The following is a 19881-nucleotide window of genomic DNA, read 5'->3' as shown; positions in this document are numbered from 1 at the left end:
AGGCCCACAGGCTAGTGATGGGACGAGCCTAGGATATGCGTCTTTTTCTCAGTGACTTACTGCACGAGAGCCAGAGGGGAATCAGCAGACGATCTCGACCTAACGGTGTGTGACAGAGAGCACTCTCTCTGGCTTTCTGAGGTGACTTTACTGCCTAAGACCACCCCCACCCTCTTCCCACACATCTGTCCTGGGATGATGCGGACTGTGAAGGCTGCAGAGGCTCTGTGACCTTCAGAACCAGGTCTCGGCATCCTCTGAGCAAGCCTTCCCTCCTCCCTCCTCACTTGTCAGCCCTCATCAGATTCAGCCATAGCCTGCGTGTGGCTTTCATGCACAACCTCCAGCCCATGGTTCCTTCTCGCTATTCCATGATCAGAGCACACGTTAAGGACATGGGGTGGGGACAGAACACAGTATAAAGAGTTTGCCCTGCATACTTGAGGCTCTGGGTTTAATCCCCAGTGCCTCTAAAATTGTATACGGTTTAGTTTACAGCCTCAGCTTTCCTTAAGGACCCAGAAGGCAAAGTTGGGGGGATAGACCCAGATTGAGGTGAGCCTCCAATTCCAAAGAGACCCACGAAGGAGCAAACGGTGAATAGCAAAATACGCTGATCTGCAGGAGCCGGTGTAGACAGAAGAGTGAGATCCTTTGAGGGTCATCCACTCAAATACTCTCCTGGGGTGAGAGCAGAGGCTGGGGATAAAGAAGTCTCTGGACAAATTCCAGAACGGCCCTGAAGCACAAAGGAGTCCCCTGCCAGTCGCTGTGGGTGACGGCAGACAGGCTGACTACTGGAAGTCGGCGTTTCTGAGGCAGGGAATGGGGAGATCAGGATGCGACCATGACTGCCGGGGGACAAGGTGCTGCCACCAGAGATGGAGGAAGTGGTCTGGGAGAACAGGAAGATGACAGAGTTTTCTAGAAAGTTTGAGCCTGGTGTCTCTGCTTTTTGTTTTACTCCCTGTGTGATCCAGAAAAAAAAAAAAAAAAAAAAAAACTTAAATCTCCAGCATACTTCTCCTCCCTTGGTGAAAATTCGGTAATCTTGGAAGATGCCGTCTGTCTCTGAGACCTTTCAGATGGCGAATAGCACTGGGGTGTCTCCACCCTGGTTAGTCAGAGGTCTGTGGGAAAGCGCCAGCTATCAGCTTAGGGTGGGAGGGACGTGGGCTTTACTCAGAGATCTAGCCCGTGATTGCCTGCGCTAAAGCTCTTGAAATGCCGGGCTTCTTAGATAACGTGGAGAGTTTCTACCGCTGCTTTGCCGTGGGTCTGTGTGCATAGAAGGCTTTTAACCTCTGAAAATCACCTTGACAGCCTAATCAGAGGATGCTGGAGTCTGCAGACTTTGGTACCAGACGTGCAGGGAGGGGATTGTCAGACATAGTTGGAATGTCTGAGCTATTTATAGCATCCTGATTATTCTCGTGTACCTCCTTATAAAGCCCAGAGCCATGAGCGCTGTTTCTGAGAAGGGAAAAAGAACAAATAAATATTCTTGAAAGTTCAAGAAAAAAAAAATGGCCAGACTTTATCGGAAGCTCATGAAAAAGGCTTTTTTATAAACTTCAAAGAGCAGTCAGAGAGTGTCCTCAGAGGGAGGTAAGGAGCCGGTGACCTGTACACTGGGTCCTGAGAAAATGAACCTCTTCCGATGTCCCACCCACGAGGTAAGGACTTAAAGGTGTCGTGAGCCTCTCACATGAAATGTGGGATTGAGTTGTCACGCAGGACGTGTATCGCCCTGAACCCCAAAGTCCAGTCAGGATGGCCGGAAGCTGACTCAGTGGTACAGTCCCCACAGCCCGTCCAGACGTGGGAACTGCACACTTCACAGTTACTCTGCAGTGCGCTTTACCAGAAAACGTCACAATTGGAAAAGCAAGACCAGTATTTCTTCAGGCTCCCATCCCTTTTTGGCTGAGCTCTGTCAGTAAGGATTCAAGTGTGCATCTCCGAGTAGCTGCTGCAAGCCCGCCCACCACCCCAGCACTTCTGGTTACCCCTGAATAGCCAGATACACAACTAAATGGCAAACTGCAGACACACCATGGAGTGTGGAAGGAGGCTTGCTTCAAGCTGCTAAATGTCTGCTTTGATAAGTATTCTTTTTTTTTTTTTTCTTTTTTTTTTTTCGGGGTTGGGGATCGAACCCAGGACCTTGCGCTTCCTAGGCAAGCGCTCTACCACTGAGCCAAATCCCCAACCCCTTGATAAGTATTCTTTAGCTCAGAAATCACCCTGTCAGCCTAATGGCTGAGTCCGAGAAACTTACCCAGAAGGCTTCCTGGAGGGGGTAGACATTGTCTTAGCATTGTGGTCAAACCCCAAGCCGTCCTGCACTCCTGTCTTAGTGCTACAGCCTGCCTGGCATAGCATCTATACACCATGAGCTGACCAGAAGTCATGGTGATTTTGTCTGGGGGATCATTACAGGAAGGACTTCCATCTGTCTGTCCAGCATTGACCGACATTTCCGTTCAAATAAAGAAGTAAGACACACTGAGATACTGGGGCGCGGCACGCAGAGCTGACTCTTTTCTCTACATCGCTTTCCATTAGCACAGCATGCTCACTAACGAGAGCGGAGGAAGTGGCTAATACATTTCAGATATCACGGAAAGCGACTGAGGTACGGAGCAGTCTCAGATGCATCCACAAATCAATAAAATAATAATAATAATAATAATAATAATAATAATAACAACAACAACAACAACAACAACACTGATCAAAAGCTACTTTTCAGTTTTCAGTTTGTACGTAAAAGCAATGGTGCTTGGTCTCACGGAAGCCCTGTAAAAAACCAGATCTTTTCTCAGAGCTGGGGACCGAACCCAGGGCCTTGCGCTCGCTAGGCAAGTGCTCTACCACTGAGCTAAATCCCCAACCCCTAATTAGATGTTTTAATTAGAAAATTTTCATGTGTATAGATGCAGCCTGCCCCTCGGTTCCCTTCAGAACCCTTGATGGTGTAGCCAGATCGCAGCTTCCTCGTGTCTGCCTGATAATACCTTATGTGTCCACCGTCATTTATACGGAAGTGTTTCTGCCAACTGGTCTCTCTCTTCAGCTTATGGTCCGTTGCTTTGAAACACACCCAGATAACCGAATCGTTGACAGGAACTTTAGCTGATTGATAGGAATCCCAGAGCTTGCCTGTGGAGAAGGTTTATGCTGTGAGTCACTTGTCTGATTTGATCAACCAAAGGACGGTTTAGTCCGACTCGGAACCTCCCCTCCCTCCAGGGCATCTTTCTGCGTCCAGCCACACCCTTGAGCAAGAGGCACGTGCCCTTGGGAATCATGGCACTCACTTGTTCTAGACCACTGCAGACAGGGCCCTGGGTGTCTCGCAGTGGCACTCATGGCCTGTGAGAAGCATCTTTGTGTTCAATGTCTTATCTGAATCCCAATGCCAGGCCCTGATGCCAGACAGCTGGAGGGAGAGCCCCGCTGGTGTTGGTTTCATGGCTAGGTCCCTGAGGAGAGTTCTTGATTCCTCCTTGGTGGTTTTATTTATGGTATTCAGTATTATGGTATTTGAAACTCTGTTCAAGACCCTATGAAACGAGAGATCCGTTTCTTAAACAATTTTCCTTCAGTCTTCAAGTCAAGTCAGACTTCTTCATAGGTTGCTTCTTTTTAACTCTCTCTGCTGTCTTTTAACTACTGCGTCAGACTCTCTTGAAAAATAGGGGAGTGGTCAGTTATACTCACGTATTTAGCATTCAAGGCCACATCATTTCAAGAGGCGTGGCCACCTAGACTAGCAAAGACTACACCACCCTGGGGGATCCTGAGGGCTTAGAAAAATCTTGCACTGTGGGCTGGAAGTTAAGGCCTATTCCAGATGGCAGAGTGTTTGCAAGCACGTGGTAAGACGAGGACTGAGTTACTCTCATTGAGAAAGCTCTCTTCCTCTGAATACAGTGTGGCATAGCTTCCGCCCTCAATGCCGGTTCCAGAACTGTGTGGCTTTGTTCAAGGAGACACAAGAATGCGCCACAAACTGGGGGCTTAACTAAGAGCACTGATGGCCTCTCAGGTCCAGAGGCTGCAAGTTCAAAACCCAGGTGTTGCTTTCCTGTAAGCCTGGGGGAGAGAGTTCACTTTTGTCCTCACACCGTACTTCTGATGGCTTCCTGGTGACCTCTGGCATTGCCTGGCCGGCAGAAGTATCACCGTGACTGTTTATTCTCCCCGCCAATGGTGCTGTCATTATTTCTACCTTCTCCTGGTGCTTGTCTCTCCCCAGAAGTCCCCTTGCAGGGTTTGCCAGTCTGTATTTATCTCTGGTCATAATTCCAAATAGGTTTGCTTTATAAGAGGGGGGCAGATGTCAACACATGAGTTTTATACATGACCTGATTCAAAACAGTATCCCCATTATGGACTAAGATCTGTTCACTTAGTGCTAATTCCCAGCTGTTACACTATTCTACTTCCTTAAAATGTGGTTTGATATCTGTGGAAGATTATGGTCCTATATGTCTTAGGAAATAAACAGCTATAAATGTAGTCAATTAAAATCATAAACTTAAAACAAGAAAAGGGGTGGGGCAGGTGGTGGTGGCACAGGCCTTTAATCCCAACACTTGAGAGGCAGAGGCAGGCAGATCTCTGAGTTCAAAGCCAGCCTGGTCTACAGAGTGGGTTCTAGGACAGCCAGGGCTACACAGGAAAAACCTTGTCCCAAACAAAAAAAAATTTTTTTTACAAGCTAGTGAGTTCAAACTATGAACAACAAGATACTTTGAAACAATTTAGAAATGTGCAGTGGGGATTGCCCAGTGGTTAGAGCACTGGCTGCTCTGGCAGAGGACCTGGGTTTAGTTCCCAGCACCCACATGGCAGCTCATAACCATCTGAACTCCAGTTCCAGGGAATCCATTACTGTCGTCTGGCTTCTGCATGTACCAGGCACAGATCTTGATACATACAGACAAAACATTCATACCCATAAAATAAAAATAAAGCCAGGCTTGGTGCACACATCTTTTACCTCAGCATTCAGGAGGCAGAGACAGGAAGAGCTCTATGAGTTCTAGGCCAGCCTGGTCTACATAGCGAGTTCCAGTCTAGCCAGGGTTATGCAGGGAAACCCTATCCCAAATAATACTAATACTAATTAATAACAACAACAATAATAAAATCATTTTTAAGGGGTAGCTCACAGAGGTTCCAGGGGAACTGGTACTTTGTAACTCTTAAGTAAATGTAAAATTAAACTTTAAAAAAAGTTTCATGTAGGTGATTTATTAAGAATGGGGAGGGGAACACCCCTATAGAAGGGGAGGGGGAGGGGTTAGGGGGCTGATGGACAGGAAACTGGGAAAGGGAATAATGTAAATAACAAATACCCAATTTTAAAATAAATGGAAAAAATAAATTAAAAAAAAAGAAAAGAACTCTTATTAAAAAAAAATTCACAGAGGCTGGCTTTCAGCCACCAAGGAGAAGTAGAGAATTGCACACCTTTCTTCCACCTAGAAGAAAGTGTAATCAGTCAGCCATCTTGTTCCCTCCTCCTCCTAGGCTCTCCATTCACATGGACGATGAACTGCGTCACATCGCACAGAACTCTCTTCAGGGACTGCTGGTCGACTTCTCCGACTGGAGGGAAGATGTCCTGTTCGGCTTCACCAACTTCCTGCTCCGGGAAGTCAATGATGTGCATCACACCCTCCTGGACTCCTCCCTGAAGTTGCTTCTGCAATTGCTCACCCAGTGGAAACTGGTCATACAGACACAGGGAAGAGTCTATGAACAGGCCAAGATCAGAAACTCAGAGGTGATTCCCCCAGACTGCCCACTATTGAATGTGCTCAGTTTTCTGTAATACACACACACACATGCACACATATATACAAGCATACACACAAACACACAGACATAAACGCATATACACACATATACACATACACACAAACATACACATACATACACATATACACAAACATACATACACATACACGTATATACATACATGTACACACATATACACACAAACACATAAACACACACATATACACACAAACATATATACACATACATATATACACATGTACACACATATACAAACAAACACATAAACATATACACACATGCTATACACACACATGCACAAACACCCATATACACATACACACACAAACACATAAACATACAAATACACATATACGCATGCACACAGACATATACACATACATAAATATACACAGATATACACACAAATACATAAACACATAAACATACAGATACACACTATACACATATACACACATAAACACACATATACACATACACACACAAAGGGAGCCTAGGGCACCCTTAGAGTTCTTCCTTCCCAATACCTCAGGCCTACCTATGATGCTGGCCCTTAGTTCTTCCGCCAGCCACATTGTAACCAAGAAACACAGCGTGCAATATGCAAGAGAGGTGGACTTGTTCACTGTAGCAAGGCCATGTGAGGAGCAGAAATGGTGGCATTGGGGCAGATAGAGAGAGGTCCAGGGTGTTTTTTCTGAATTAACATTTATTGCTTCACCCTAGATTTGCACGGACAAAAAGGTGCTCTTGAGGTTTCTTGGTCACTAGCGAATGGTAAAAATGATTGTTAGCGGTCTGGAGCGTGCATTGAAGGGGACCAGGGTCTCAGAGCCACAGGCGGGCCGGCACTGGCCATGCAGATCTCGGGTTCTAGATAGACAGTATCATCGGGGGCTCGGAGACCTTCAGGGACTTTGGGCAGCCTTGCAGCACCCACGGAAAAGTGAGGGTGCTGTCCAGGTCCCCGTGTGCACTGACGGAAGAACAGGAAGCCCAGTGGCTTTGAAAAAGGGAACTGAGTGGCACCTGCCCTGGCCTCTTAGTTGTCTTTGCTTGAGGGTCTTGTGATTGCAGTTTGGGAACTTCCAGAACTCTTCACGCAAAGCGTAGAATAGACTCTACCTATGAAAGTGTAAATTAGCGTGTGGGCTTAACCCTATAACCCCAACACTTGGAGGCGAGGAACGGGGAATCATGAATTCTAGGTTACTCTGAGCTGCCGGTGAGCCCCTGACTCAAAAGAATACAGGCAAAGGGGGGCAGAGGGGCAGCCAGCAGGGGCGTGTGCATGCTGCTCTCCCAAAGGACCCGAGTCCCCCTGTCAGGTAGCTCACTGGTGCTCCATGGGTCTGACGCCCTCTTCTGGCCTCTCCCTGCACTCACGTGCGCATAACCCAGAGACAGGCACAAGCCTGGCACTAAAAGTTAATAGAAGCCTTTTTAAAGTTTTTAAAAATTAAATACAAATGAACCACAGTGAGCTCTCCCTGCCTAAAAAAACCCCTAAGTTCTCTTGGAAAAACTCCAGCTTTGGGCTTGAGCTGCCACTGGGGGTAGAGAACTTGCCCTAAGTTCAGTATTCTCAGTACACACTGATAATTTATTTCTCCGTCGGGGGAACGAGCCAGTACAAGCCAGATTAGATTAGATTATACGAAGGTTTATTAAAGAAGCTGCTCTTGGCCGAATTCACTGGCCCCAAGGACCCAGGCCAGGCAAGCTACCCTGGGGAGGTGGGGGAGAGGGGAGAGAGAGAGAAAGGGCACTTGCACACACAGAGAAGGAGAGGGAGCAAGGGAGAGAGGGAAAAACCAAAATTTCTGAATTACATATGGGGAGGAGCCTAGAGGTGGGGGAGGGCAGCCCAGCACCTGGGCTGGAAAGTTCAGGTTTGGGGGCAGGGTACGTCAGGTAGGGCCTGAGGGATGCTGGGAGAACCTGGATCTCAGGTCTGCTTTGATATGTAAAATATTCGCCTCATCCCAGAGTCTGAAACCAAACACACATATACACCAGTACCACCAAATGTGTGTGTGTGTGTGTGTGTGTGTGTGTGTGTACACATTCATACATACGTATATACATACACTAGTATCAATAGAAGGTAAAGTGTTTGAAAATCCAACTTAATAGTGTCTTTTGTACCTAGCAACTTGAGTGAAAATAAATCAGACCACTTTGATCACAGCCGTAGCATAATCCCAAATGGTGTGGGCAGAGAGGCAGGACTTATCTCCTCACTATGAACAGCCTTCAAACAGTCATTTCCCACCAGAGATAACAGACGGGCAGGCGTTACCACAAAGCACCCGTTGATCTGAAAGGCAAAAAGGGAATTCGGATATTTCATGAATAATAATCGGTTCACACACTGTCCCTAAGCTGTCCCGAGAAACCCTGTTTCTCCCCTTGTTGTTTTGCTGACCCCGGAATGTTCTTCTTGCACCACAGCTCATTCCCAACGGCTCCGGCCACAGGATGCAGTCAGAACGAGGCCCGCACTGCAGTGTCCTCCACGCCGTGGAAGGCTTCGCCCTCGTCTTGCTCTGCAGCTTCCAGATGGCCACACGCAAACTGTCCGTGTTGATCCTCAAGGAGATCCGAGCCCTCTTCCTTGCCCTGGGTCAGCCTGAGGTACGGGGTGTTCTCCCGAAATCTCCTTTCGACAGCTTCGGATTGGAAATTAGCAATAACACGTTACTACCGGGTGTACCTAATATGTGCAGGGCCAGGACTTCATCGCTGACACATTGTTGGGTTTTTAATTAGGTAGTGGCTATTGTTTCCTTTGTTTATCTGTTTTGCCTTAATTTGCTTTGAGGTATGTTTATTGTGTGTGTATATTGTGTGAGTATTGTGTATATGTGTGTGTATTATGTGTATATTGAGTGTGTATAATGTGTGTATGTGTATATTGTGTGTATTGTGTATGTTTATTGTGTGTGTATAATGTGTGAGTGAGTATTGTGTATGTGTGATTTATATGTGTGTATTGTAGGTGTGTGTGTGTGTGTGTGTGTGTGTGTGTGTGTGTGTGTACTGTGTGTAATTCAATCTGCTGAGTCTATGTAGTGTCACCCATACACTGGCTAGGACCGACTGCTTAGGATCAAAGGCTTGTGCATGGAGAAGAATATCTTTCTCAGCAGCCATTAACTGCCTATAGTGCTCCAAAGGGGTGGGGCCTGTGCGGCTTCCCCCAGCCACACTGGACTAGCAAACGGCCTTGTCATTGTGCAACCATATTGTTGATATTTATGGACACAAAAGCATCCTTAATTGACTGGAGGCAAATCCTATATTCTCACAGTGACAGAAGAGACCATTTCTAATTTCCCTAATGATCCCACTCTACCAAGAATGTTAAGATTAATTTGGTTGAGGGCCATTTTTCCCAGTGTTCAACATTCATCTGATTAAGAAGCTGCCACATACAGAGAACGAACTAGAAAAGTAATGCACCTTCTTTGAAGCGTCACCACACCAAGCCAAACACCTCTATTTCAAAGGTGGTGGGGAAGATGTGCCCTCCCAGGATGAGAGACAAGGTTGTGCCTGACATGGGAAGCACAGGGATTGGGGTTTGTCCACGACGTGTTTTCTTTGGGACTAAAATTCAGTCACAGGCCACATTATCAGTCATCCTGGTAAGCCAGTGACCTCAAATGAGAGCATTTCAGTGTCCCAGCCAGGTATGTTCCTGCAGGGCTTCTGCCCCTTAAGCTTGTCACAGAGGCACGAGCATCTCTGTGACTGATGTGCAAAGCCAGTATTTAGATTCTTGAATACGTGCAAGTGCTTGAAACCGGAGCTGTAATTATCTTGCACTGGAAATCGAGAGGCTGTCTCTCCTCGGGGTCTGCCTTCTCTTTCTTGTCTCTGTGAGGAAAACCGTTATCACTGTCTGCCAGGCTGTTCTGCTCCATGTCCTGGGATGCAGGCTGCGGGGAGGGTGGGAAGGACACATTTCCCACGGGGTTTAACTGACTCCTCCTTTGTACAGGACGATGACAGGCCAATGATTGATGTCATGGATCAGCTGAGTTCTTCCATTCTTGAAAGTTTCATTCATGTGGCTGTGTCGGATTCGGTAAGCGAACGTGTGGCCCCCAAGTGCTCTCCGATGTCAGATATGAGTTCTGAGCCTGTCTCCTAAAACAGAGCCAAGTGAAACCATGGGTGCGAGCTCTCAGGGCAGATTAATAACCTGAGGCACAGATGCCTAAGAAAACGAGATTAGCTTTTCAAAAGTTTGAACTTTAGGAATACAGATAATATGTTTGAAAACTTCAAGAAAAATCAGTCTGGATTTTTAAGGAAAATTAACTAGCCTTAATTGTCGTTTTTTAATATGTAATCTCTGTTTAATTTCGTACTTAATATTTTGTATCCCAGCAGTCTCAGTACGTAAGTTCTACAGATGTGTTCCTTTACAGTTTCCAAGATGGTTTATTTTTATTACCTTTGACCCTCACAGTTATTAAAACTCAAAATCATTAGGCTGGGGGTTAGCTCAGGACATAGCACTTTGTTTTTCAAGATGGATTTCTCTGTGGAGCCCTGGCTGTCCCGGAACTCACTCTGTAGACCAGGGTAGCCTCGAACTCAGAGATCTGCCTGCCTCTGCCTCCTGAGTGCTGGGATCAAAGGCACTGGCGACTCTTAAGAAACCTCATGCTAGGGCTGGAGAGATGGCTCAGTGGTTAGGAGCACTGACTGCCCTTCCTGAGGTCCTGAGTTCAAATCCCAGCACCCACATGGTGGCTCACAACCATCTGTAATGGGATCCGATGCCCTCTTCTGGTGTGTCTGCAGACAGCGACAGTGTACTCATATGAATAAAATAAGTCTTTAAAAAAAAAAAAGAAGAAGAAGAAGCCTCATGCTAGAGCCAGGTATGGCAGCTTGAGCCTATGGAGTGTGGTACAGATGCCTTTAACCTCAGCAGAGGCAGGCGAACCTCCGAGTTCTAGGTCTGTATATAGTGAGACCTTGTCTCAAAAAAAAAAAAAAAAAAAAAAAAAAAAAAAAAAAAAAAAAAAACAAGCAAAAGGGAAAAATAAATCTACAACCTAAGATGACAGGTATTTAGGACAGGGCAGATTTTTACCATTGTACCAACTAAATGTAAGCCTATAGCTGCATAAACTCACAGAGACCCTCTTCCCTCTGCCTTCTGGCGCCTGCTCCCAGCTTACGTATCCATCTTTTAAAACAGAAGATTACCCTGAGCAGACTTGGATCCAGTTCAGCTCCACAAACAAGCAGGGGCTTCTGGAAGGGGCAGTGGGCGGGTGTGACTGAGGAGCACGCTTAGCTGGTGCCTAGCACAGATGCCTGTCACACGTGCAAATGACTGCGTTGGAGAATCTGTAAACTTTCCACAGACTTTCACGACACAGAACGCAGAATGCTAACTTTGGGCAGTCATAATCATGATAACCACTAAGGCCATTGGCCAGGCACTGCAGGCTTGGACAGTCAGAATAAAAAGTATCCATCCTCTTACATCGCAGTTGTCCCACCCTGAGGTGGAATGGCCGCTATCATGCTTATGCAAGCATGTCTTCCTTTCCTGTAGATAACTGTCACATTTACTCGTTTTCTTCTGTATTTGCTGGACTCAGATCCTAAGCAGGTCACCAGATCAACCTCCTGCACTTCAGAAGATGAGCACACACAAGCTCCATCCATGTTTCTAGGTCCATTATCTCACCTGATTGACTAACGTTAGGAGAGATCACTGACAGTCGCTTAGTCATGAATGCAGGAGGCGTCTGTCTCGAGGTTTGGTGATTTCCCCAGAACACAGGTTTAGGCAAAGCCCTGGATAGGATCTCATCTCTCTGGTTCTGAAAGTCCAATTCCGCCCCCTTCCAATCAGTCAGTGACTTATGGAGGCCAGATCCGCAACATTTACCCAGGGGAGTTCATTGCCCCAACAGATGACATGAATCACTTTATAAATGCCTCACAAACATCTGGCAGTCACGGTGCACGCCTCTAAGCCGCGTGCTCAGAAGGCAGAGGCAGGACGATCTCCAAATCTGAGGCCAGCCTGGTGATTTCCAGGACAACCAGAGAAACCCTGCCTATAAAACAAACAAACAAACAAACAAGTACATAAGTAAACACCTAACTAATAAAAAGGCAAGGTTTCCCCCTGCTTTGGAACAATAGATGTGTTATTTGAAATTAGTATTGGGCGGGAGAGATGGCTCAGTGGTTAAGAGCACTGACTGCTCTTCCAGAGGTCCTGAGTTCAAATCCCAGCAACCACATGGTGGCTCGCAACCATCTGTAATGAGGTCTGATGCCCTCTTCTGGTGTGTCTGAACACAGCTACAGTGTACTTAGATATAATAAATAAATACATCTTTTAAAAAAAGATAACAAATTTGAAAATAATATTAAAAAAAACTTAAAAATATGACTGTAGCTAGGCATGGTGGCTCACACTTTTAATCTCCCACATCTGGGAGGCAGTGGATCTTTCTGAGCTCAAGGCCCAGCAAGTTACAGGCCTCCAAGAGCTGTGTCACGAGCCCCTGTCTCAAAAAGCAACAAGGACCACAAAAATGATCGTAACCATTGATCTTACTGCTGCTTATGGGCCAGCACTGGGGCACAGTCGACTCAGACAGGAGTTGCATGTGATGGGCGTCCCAGATCCAGAGCTGGTCCGTGGCATCGGAGGTCAGGAAAGGCGCCGTGGAGACAGGGGCGGCAGGCTGAGCCCTGGTAAACTCTGCCTTGCCGTCCCAGATCCAGAGCTGGTCCGCGTGGCATCGGAGGTCAGGAAAGGCGCTGTGGAGACAGGGGCGCCAGGCTGAGCCCTGGTAAACTCTGCCTTGCCCGTCTATCTGTGACTGCCTGCTTCTTGTCCTCAGGCAACGTTACCTCCGACCCACAATGTGGACCTCCAGTGGCTGGTGGAGTGGAACGCGGTCCTGGTCAACAGCCACTACGACGTGAAGAGCCCTTCCCACGTCTGGATCTTCGCGCAGTCTGTCAAAGACCCCTGGGTCCTCTGCCTCTTCAGCTTCCTCCGGCAGGAAAACCTGCCAAAGCACTGCCCCACGGCCCTCAGCTATGCCTGGCCGTACGCCTTCACCCGGCTGCAGTCCGTGATGCCGCTGGTAGATCCTAAGTAAGGTGCTCCTGTGTTTCCAGTGCTTGTGATTGGTTCTCTTACACAGTCATTCCACTTAAGAGCTAGACTACCATAATCCCCTCTAATTTTAAAATTCCTGCTATAGCATTCTTTTTTTTTTTTTTTTTCTTTTTTTCGGAGTTGGGGACTGAACCCAGGGCCTTGTGCTTGTTAGGCAAGCGCTCTACCACTGAGCTAAACCCCAACCCCGAATTTTAATATATAGTAGAGAGAAAATATTCTGTCTAGAACAGCTGTTGCTTTTTTTTTTTTTTTTTCCTTTTGTTTTAGTAATCTAGATGACTAAGTATACCGGTACAGGAAGCTCTGGCTCTTAATGCAGAGACCTTCGAAATTTTTTCTGTGCAGCCTCTCATCCTTGGTGGACAGCTGCCTAATGGTTTGAGCCCTCCTAATGATCTTTACTTAACAAGTGATATTTACAGTCTGGCGTGGTAATATATGCCTACAATTCTAATATTCCAGAGGCAGAAATAGAAGGGTCGCTGCAAGGTCAAGGCCAGCCCTGCTGTATACAGAAAGGCCTACATAGTGAGATCCTATCTCAAACAGAACCCTGAAACTCACATTCAAAATCAAGAATTGGAGAGACACACACTGCTCTCGCAGGGGATCCAAGTTCAGTTCCCATCACCCAGGCTAAATGGGTTGAATGGCTCCCAACTGCCTAGAACTCTAGCTCCACGGGGATCTGCTGCCCTCTTGTGGTCACCATAGGCACCTGCACTCATGTACACACACACACACACACACACACACACACACACACACATTTAAAAGTAAAAATCGGGGGTTGGGGATTTAGCTCAGCGGTAGAGCGCTTGCCTAGCAAGCCCAAGGCCCTGGGTTCGGTCCCCAGCTCCGAAAAAAAGAAAAAAAAAAGTAAAAATCGAACAATAAAATCAGGAATTTAGTTCTACCTTTGTTTGCCTCCACATTGACAGCAGCCCAGTCAACGCCAAGAAAACCAGCACAGCAAGCAGTGGAGACAACTACGTTACCCTGTGGAGAAATTACCTCATTCTCTGTTTTGGAGTTGCCAAACCCAGTATTATGAGCCCAGGACACCTTCGAGCATCCACTCCAGAGATAATGGCAACAACTCCCGATGGTACAGTGAGCTACGATAACAAGGTGACATGACATGTTTCTGGGGGATTACTCTATAAGGTTCTTGTTAGCTTGTTAGCACTTGTTCCTGGTGGAAGTCGCACTATGCCTGCCTTCTGGAATGGCGTGGATTCTCAGTTCATCCGCCACATTTCCAGATTCCTTTGAGCATCTTCTTTGAATAATTTTTTGCCCCCCACCCCTGCAAGTATAGAACGGAAGACCGAGAGATAAGGGAGCTCACACCAGGGCGCCATGTGCTCAGTGCCTCGAGGTTGGGCTTGTCTACCCCACGCCCAGTTTTCCTCTCCACCAATTGGACACCTCAAAACCACAACTTTATCCAATGATAGCTTTGCTGACTTAAATGGTTTAAAAAAAGAAAAGGGCAGTCAGTTTTCTTTAGGACTTGTACCTCAGGTAGAAAATAATTGTCCTGTGTTAAATGTATGGGTTTTTAGTTTTTAGTTTATCGTCCCTGGAATGATGTGACTCGGTCCCCTGAAACTGTTATTACCTGGTTACCACATTGCCTCTTTGTCACTTCGCCTCGTTGCAGGCCATTGGCACGCCGTCAGTGGGCATCCTGCTGAAGCAGTTGGTGCCTTTGATGAGGCTGGAAAGCATCGAAATCACAGAGTCCCTTGTTTTAGGGTTCGGAAGGACAAATTCCCTTGTTTTCAGGTATGTCTGTCACAGTACATTCTCAGAAATCAGACATATGGCTGCAATCATTGCTCTTTCTCTTAACTCAAGCTTGGGGGGTGCCAGGGTGCTGGTGGGTGCCGGGGTGCTGGTGGGTGCTGGGGTGCTGGTTGGTACCAGGGTGCTGGCAGGTGCTGGGGGGCCAGTGGGTGCTGGGGTGTGGTGGGTGCTGGGGTGCGGTGGGTGCCGGGTGCCAGTGCTAGGGTGCTGATGAGCCGTGCATGGTTTTGTTTATACCTTCGTTAGATGTGCAGGTAAACAGTCTTCCTTACAGCTTCATTTTTAACCCTCAAAGTTTATTGCATTTGCAGTCTTTGACTCTGGTAACTCTAAGTAAGATAACTCCCTACCCACTCCTAGTTGGCCAGACGTTGCGTGGCTACAACACCAAAACAAGGGTAGCGGGTGGTTTCCCACCATCCCTGCGACGGACTCCAAAGCACTCCGTACCTCTATATGGTTTTACAGTCCCGTATCTGAGGATGAAGGAAACACTGAACAAGAGCCGGGAAACATCTCACCCTGACATTAACTACAAGTTCTCATTGCTAGAGTACCAATTAGCCAGCATTTAGCCAGTTGTTAATTAGTTAGACCTGCTTTAAAAAGATAGCTCACGGTTCCTGAAAGAAGGCAAGTCCCCATGTACAGCTCGCCCTCTCTGTGTTCCTGGACGGAGATGCTGCTTTCCAGGTAACCAATGTCAGGAGTCTAAATCATCTCCGTGGGCCTCAGGTTGCACAGCTGCAAGATTAGTACAACTGAAATGAAGTGTCTCCTAAGGAAACAGTGTGAACAGCTGCACCAAGGCTCAGTGGTTAGAGCGCTGGCTGCCCTTGCAGAGGACCTGGGTTCAATTCCCACCACCCTTCTCTGGCCTCCATGGGTACTGCATGTATGTTGTGTGCAGCTGTGCATACAGGTAAAACACAGACCCATATGAGGACAAGTAATTTTTTAAATTATTTAAATCGATCTGACAAAATGGAATCTGCCCCATAGATTGGTTGAGTTGATATCTTAAACGTGCATATTCAATATAAAATACATTTGGTAGATATAGTTGATAAGTAGAAAAGGGTTAATATTATGAATAATCATTAATATTGCACATTATATAGTGTTATCATATCCTAATTTTAATAAAATATCCTTTGATATGCTATATTGTGATATTTTAGCTATTAAAATGGGGTTTTTGATAAATCCTGTGTCTTTCTTTTTTAAGATTTATTTTATTTACATGAGTACACTGTAACCGTTCTCAGACACACCAGAAGAGGGGATTGGATCCCATTACAGATGGTTGTGAGCCACCATGTGGTTGCTGGGAATTGAACTCAGGACCTCTGGAAGAGCAATCAGTGCTCTTAACCACTGAGCCATCTCTCTAGCCCAATTCTGTTTCTTTATTAGAACGATCAAGACAAAACCTCAGATTTCTCTCTCAGTTCAGAGTAGATTCCCATGAGCCTCCCTGGTCTCCTGGAGGGTGATACATACTGACCGCAGGTGTGCTGTGGAATTTCCAAACTTTTCTAGCTGCAAGCTAGATCGCACATCTGTTTTAACATAGCAATTCAGAAATGATTTCCCAGAGAAGATAACTTATACCAAGTATAAATGATAGTTGGAGACTTGGGGGGCAGGTGAGATCTGCACATGTGTGCATGTATGTGTAATGAAATATATATACACATATGTATATTTTATATACATATATATGCATACATATATAATACACATGTAAAATACATATGGTTGTATACATAGAATGCATAAAATACAGGTATGTCTTAGGGTTTCTATAACTGTGAAGAGACACCTTGGCCATGACAATTCCTATAATGGAAAACATTTAATTGTGGATAGCTTACAGGTTCAGAGGTTCAGTCCATTATCATCATGGTGGGAGACTTGGCAGCATCCAGACAGGCATGGTGCTGGAGGAGATGCTAAGAGTTCTATATCTGTAGGCAGCAGCAAGAGACTGCTACACTAGGCCTGGTGTGAGCATCTAAGACCTTGATGCCCACCCCACAGTGACACACTTCCTCCAAGGCTATACCTCCCACGAGTGCTGCTTCCTATGAGCCAAGCATTCAAACACATGAGTCTTTGGGGGCCATACCTAGTCAAACCAATACAATATAAAACACAGAGAGGTATAATACGATATATATTAATGTTATCAAAACATTTCTACTATAGGTTTTAATGAAAACTGTGGCATTTTGTCCTGTGCTATAATTTGCATCAAACAGACACATGTAAACTTTACTCTGAAACACAGGTTTCATGTTTTAAGTCTCATATGTGTCAGTCTCCTGAGTATATCTCTTAAGATAGTTCAGTATTGATCATCTCCTTCCTTCTGTTTGGACTGAGTGGTGTTTTGAGAGCAGAGACTCAATTTATAATTATTTCCAGTTTCATAGCCAGTCCTGATTTAGTAAGTACTTTGTTCAGATAGGGTTTTCTGCCCAATGCATGTGCTCAGCACCAGAAGGAGGACAGAGACTGTCTATATAGAGGTGTCACGGAGATGTCATGGGAGGCTTTGGTCGGTAGCCAAGTGAAATAGTTATGTTATTTATGTTGGGATGGATATGTCGGTGACAAGTCTTAGGTCAATAACAACAGATTTCAAATATGACCTTTTCCCTCCATAGAGAATTGGTTGAAGAACTCCATCCATTAATGAAGGAGGCTCTAGAGAGGAGACCAGAGGTAAGGTTTGGAATCTCCACCATGAGGGCCTGACTCATTTGGACAGTGGTGTGAATCTTAAGTCAGCTTTGTCATCCTCTAAAGAATACAAACACCCCAACTGTTCCTAACAGTGAACCTTGTTATAGTGCATTAGATTTTCAGTAGTCAAACAGTTTGTGTTTTAATGAATTTTCTAAAATGCAAAACAACTCAAGCAGTCACGTGGACATGTTTTTTATTTTTGCAAAAGATCTAAGCCAAAATCTAATTTTGGCTTTTAGTTTGCTTGACTTTATTAACAAGCCAGGAGTCAATGATCAATGAGGCCGGAATTTACTTACAATGCACCCAGACTGAAAAATAATAATAAAAAAGAAGCTTCTCATAAATATGACATAAGAAACAGCAGAAATCTGAGACAGGGAGAGAGCTCAGCTCCTGAGAGCACTGGCTGCTCTTCCAGAGGGTGACTCAGAGCATCCCTAACCTCAGTTCTAGGGAATCTGACGCCCTCTTCTGGCTACCAGGAGCACTGCACGCACAAGATACACATAAATGTAGACAAAGCACCCATATGCATAAAGACAGATATTCAAAAAAAAAGAAGAAGAAGAAGAAGAAGAAGAAGAAGAAGAAGAAGAAGAAGAAGAAGAAGAAGAAGAAGAAGAAGTAGTAGTAGTAGTAGTAGTAGTAGTAGTAGTAGTAGTAGTAGTAGTGGCAGAAATTTAGAAGTCTGAAGATCAAATAGTGCGCACTCCCTGAGCAGCCTGGGGTTGTCAGCATCCAGAGTCCTCTCTAGTCGCTTCGTATTGCTCAGCAGACACCGGTGCCTCTGGACACCAGGCCCGCTACTCAACACTTCTGCCTCATGCATTCTTAGGGGCTGAACATTTTCCTTGCAGCCTATAATAACTGGCGTTGTCCCCACCTATTAGGAAGAAAGGACAGTGCATCCCTTTTACGCTTAGGAAACATGGAAACACTAAATTACGCCCTAAAGTTGGTGTTGTATTATCCTTGACTAAGTGGACTTGCCGCTCTCCATGCAGAACAAGAAGCGCCGAGAACGGAGAGATTTGCTGAGGCTGCAGCTGCTTCGGATATTCGAGCTCCTGGCAGACGCTAGCGTGATAAGTGACAGGTGAGCTTCCCCTTCTCCTGTAAATATATTACCTCAGCACAGACTCTGGTAAGTCACCCTTATCTTTGTCCATACCCCGCTTATAATGTACGGAAAAACCAAGTTTGCCATGTGAATCCCAGCCACCGCTACGGTCTTCATTGAGCACCTGCTCCTTTGCTCTAACTTGTCTAAAAGCATCCTCTCCCTCCCTCCCATCCAGCACAAATGGAGCTTTAGAACGAGACACCTTAGCGCTTGGAGCTTTGTTCTTGGAATACGTGGACCTGACCCGCATGCTCCTAGAAGCTGAAAATGACAAAGAAGTCGAAATCCTTAAAGACATTCGAGCACATTTTAGCGCCATGGTCGCCAACTTGATTCAGTGTGTTCCAGGTAATCCAGCCTTCCCTCGGGACTGGGCAGAGCATTCTCATCCCCACGTCATTTCCTGATTCCTAGGGGCTGCATGGCGATCTGGGGGTAGTTTCTTTGTTTGTTCTGAGGCACTGGAGATATACAAGAGCGGAACTGTCAGAATCACATTTAGTATCGTGCTTTTGTTCTGTTTGGTTTTTTGTGAGACAGGGTTTCTCTGTGAAGCTCTGGCTGTCCTGGAACTCACTGTGGAGACCGGGCTGTCCTGGAACTCACTGTGGAGACCGGGCTGTCCTGGAACTCACTGTGGAGACCGGCCTCCTTTGCCTCTGATCTCAGGCACTTCCCTGCAGTCACTGTACTAATGAGAAGTCTGCAGAGCAGAATACCTTTACGTTTGCTTTGATTTAACTGCTACGTCTTGCAGAAGATACACAGGATACACAGATGTGAAACATTCTGTTCCCATAGAGGCATAGGGAACAAAGGGGATGATTGACCTGGTGTAGTTCCTCAAATTAGAAATTTTTGGTCCATATATAAAAACAACTCGGCTAATATGCCATTTTGGTTTTTTTTTGTTTTTTTGTTTTTTTGTTTTTTTTCTTTTTTTCAGAGCTGGGGACCGAACCCAGGGCCTTGCACTTGCTAGGCAAGTGCTCTACCACTGAGCTAAATCCCCAACCCCACTATTTTGACGTTATTAACTGTACAGTTCCACCTCAGCTGTTAGGGTTCTTACACCACTGTTTAAGCCTGCCTTCTTGGGTAATATGAAGCACATGTTTTTGAAATAGCATATATTATACTCCATTATGTTCTCTCTAACAACAAGGAGAATGGT

General features: G+C 45.9%; 1 protein-coding gene across 1 annotated transcript in view; it reads left to right on the top strand.

Moving 5' to 3' along the window:
- Fry (FRY microtubule binding protein) overlaps nt 1-19881 on the top strand; it is a 237550-nt gene that overhangs the window by 121231 nt on the left and 96438 nt on the right. Inside the window, exons 18-26 of the mRNA XM_032886834.1 lie at nt 5545-5800; nt 8290-8472; nt 9842-9928; nt 12729-12988; nt 13957-14146; nt 14682-14806; nt 17500-17557; nt 18589-18680; nt 18883-19055. Of these exons, the coding sequence (XP_032742725.1) occupies nt 5545-5800; nt 8290-8472; nt 9842-9928; nt 12729-12988; nt 13957-14146; nt 14682-14806; nt 17500-17557; nt 18589-18680; nt 18883-19055 (1424 nt within the window). The remainder of the gene's footprint in view (nt 1-5544; nt 5801-8289; nt 8473-9841; nt 9929-12728; nt 12989-13956; nt 14147-14681; nt 14807-17499; nt 17558-18588; nt 18681-18882; nt 19056-19881) is intronic.

This window comes from Rattus rattus, chromosome 16 (assembly GCF_011064425.1).
Source record: "Rattus rattus isolate New Zealand chromosome 16, Rrattus_CSIRO_v1, whole genome shotgun sequence".
NCBI lineage: Eukaryota > Metazoa > Chordata > Mammalia > Rodentia > Muridae > Rattus > Rattus rattus.
This window is presented reverse-complemented; position numbering and strand designations above follow the sequence as displayed.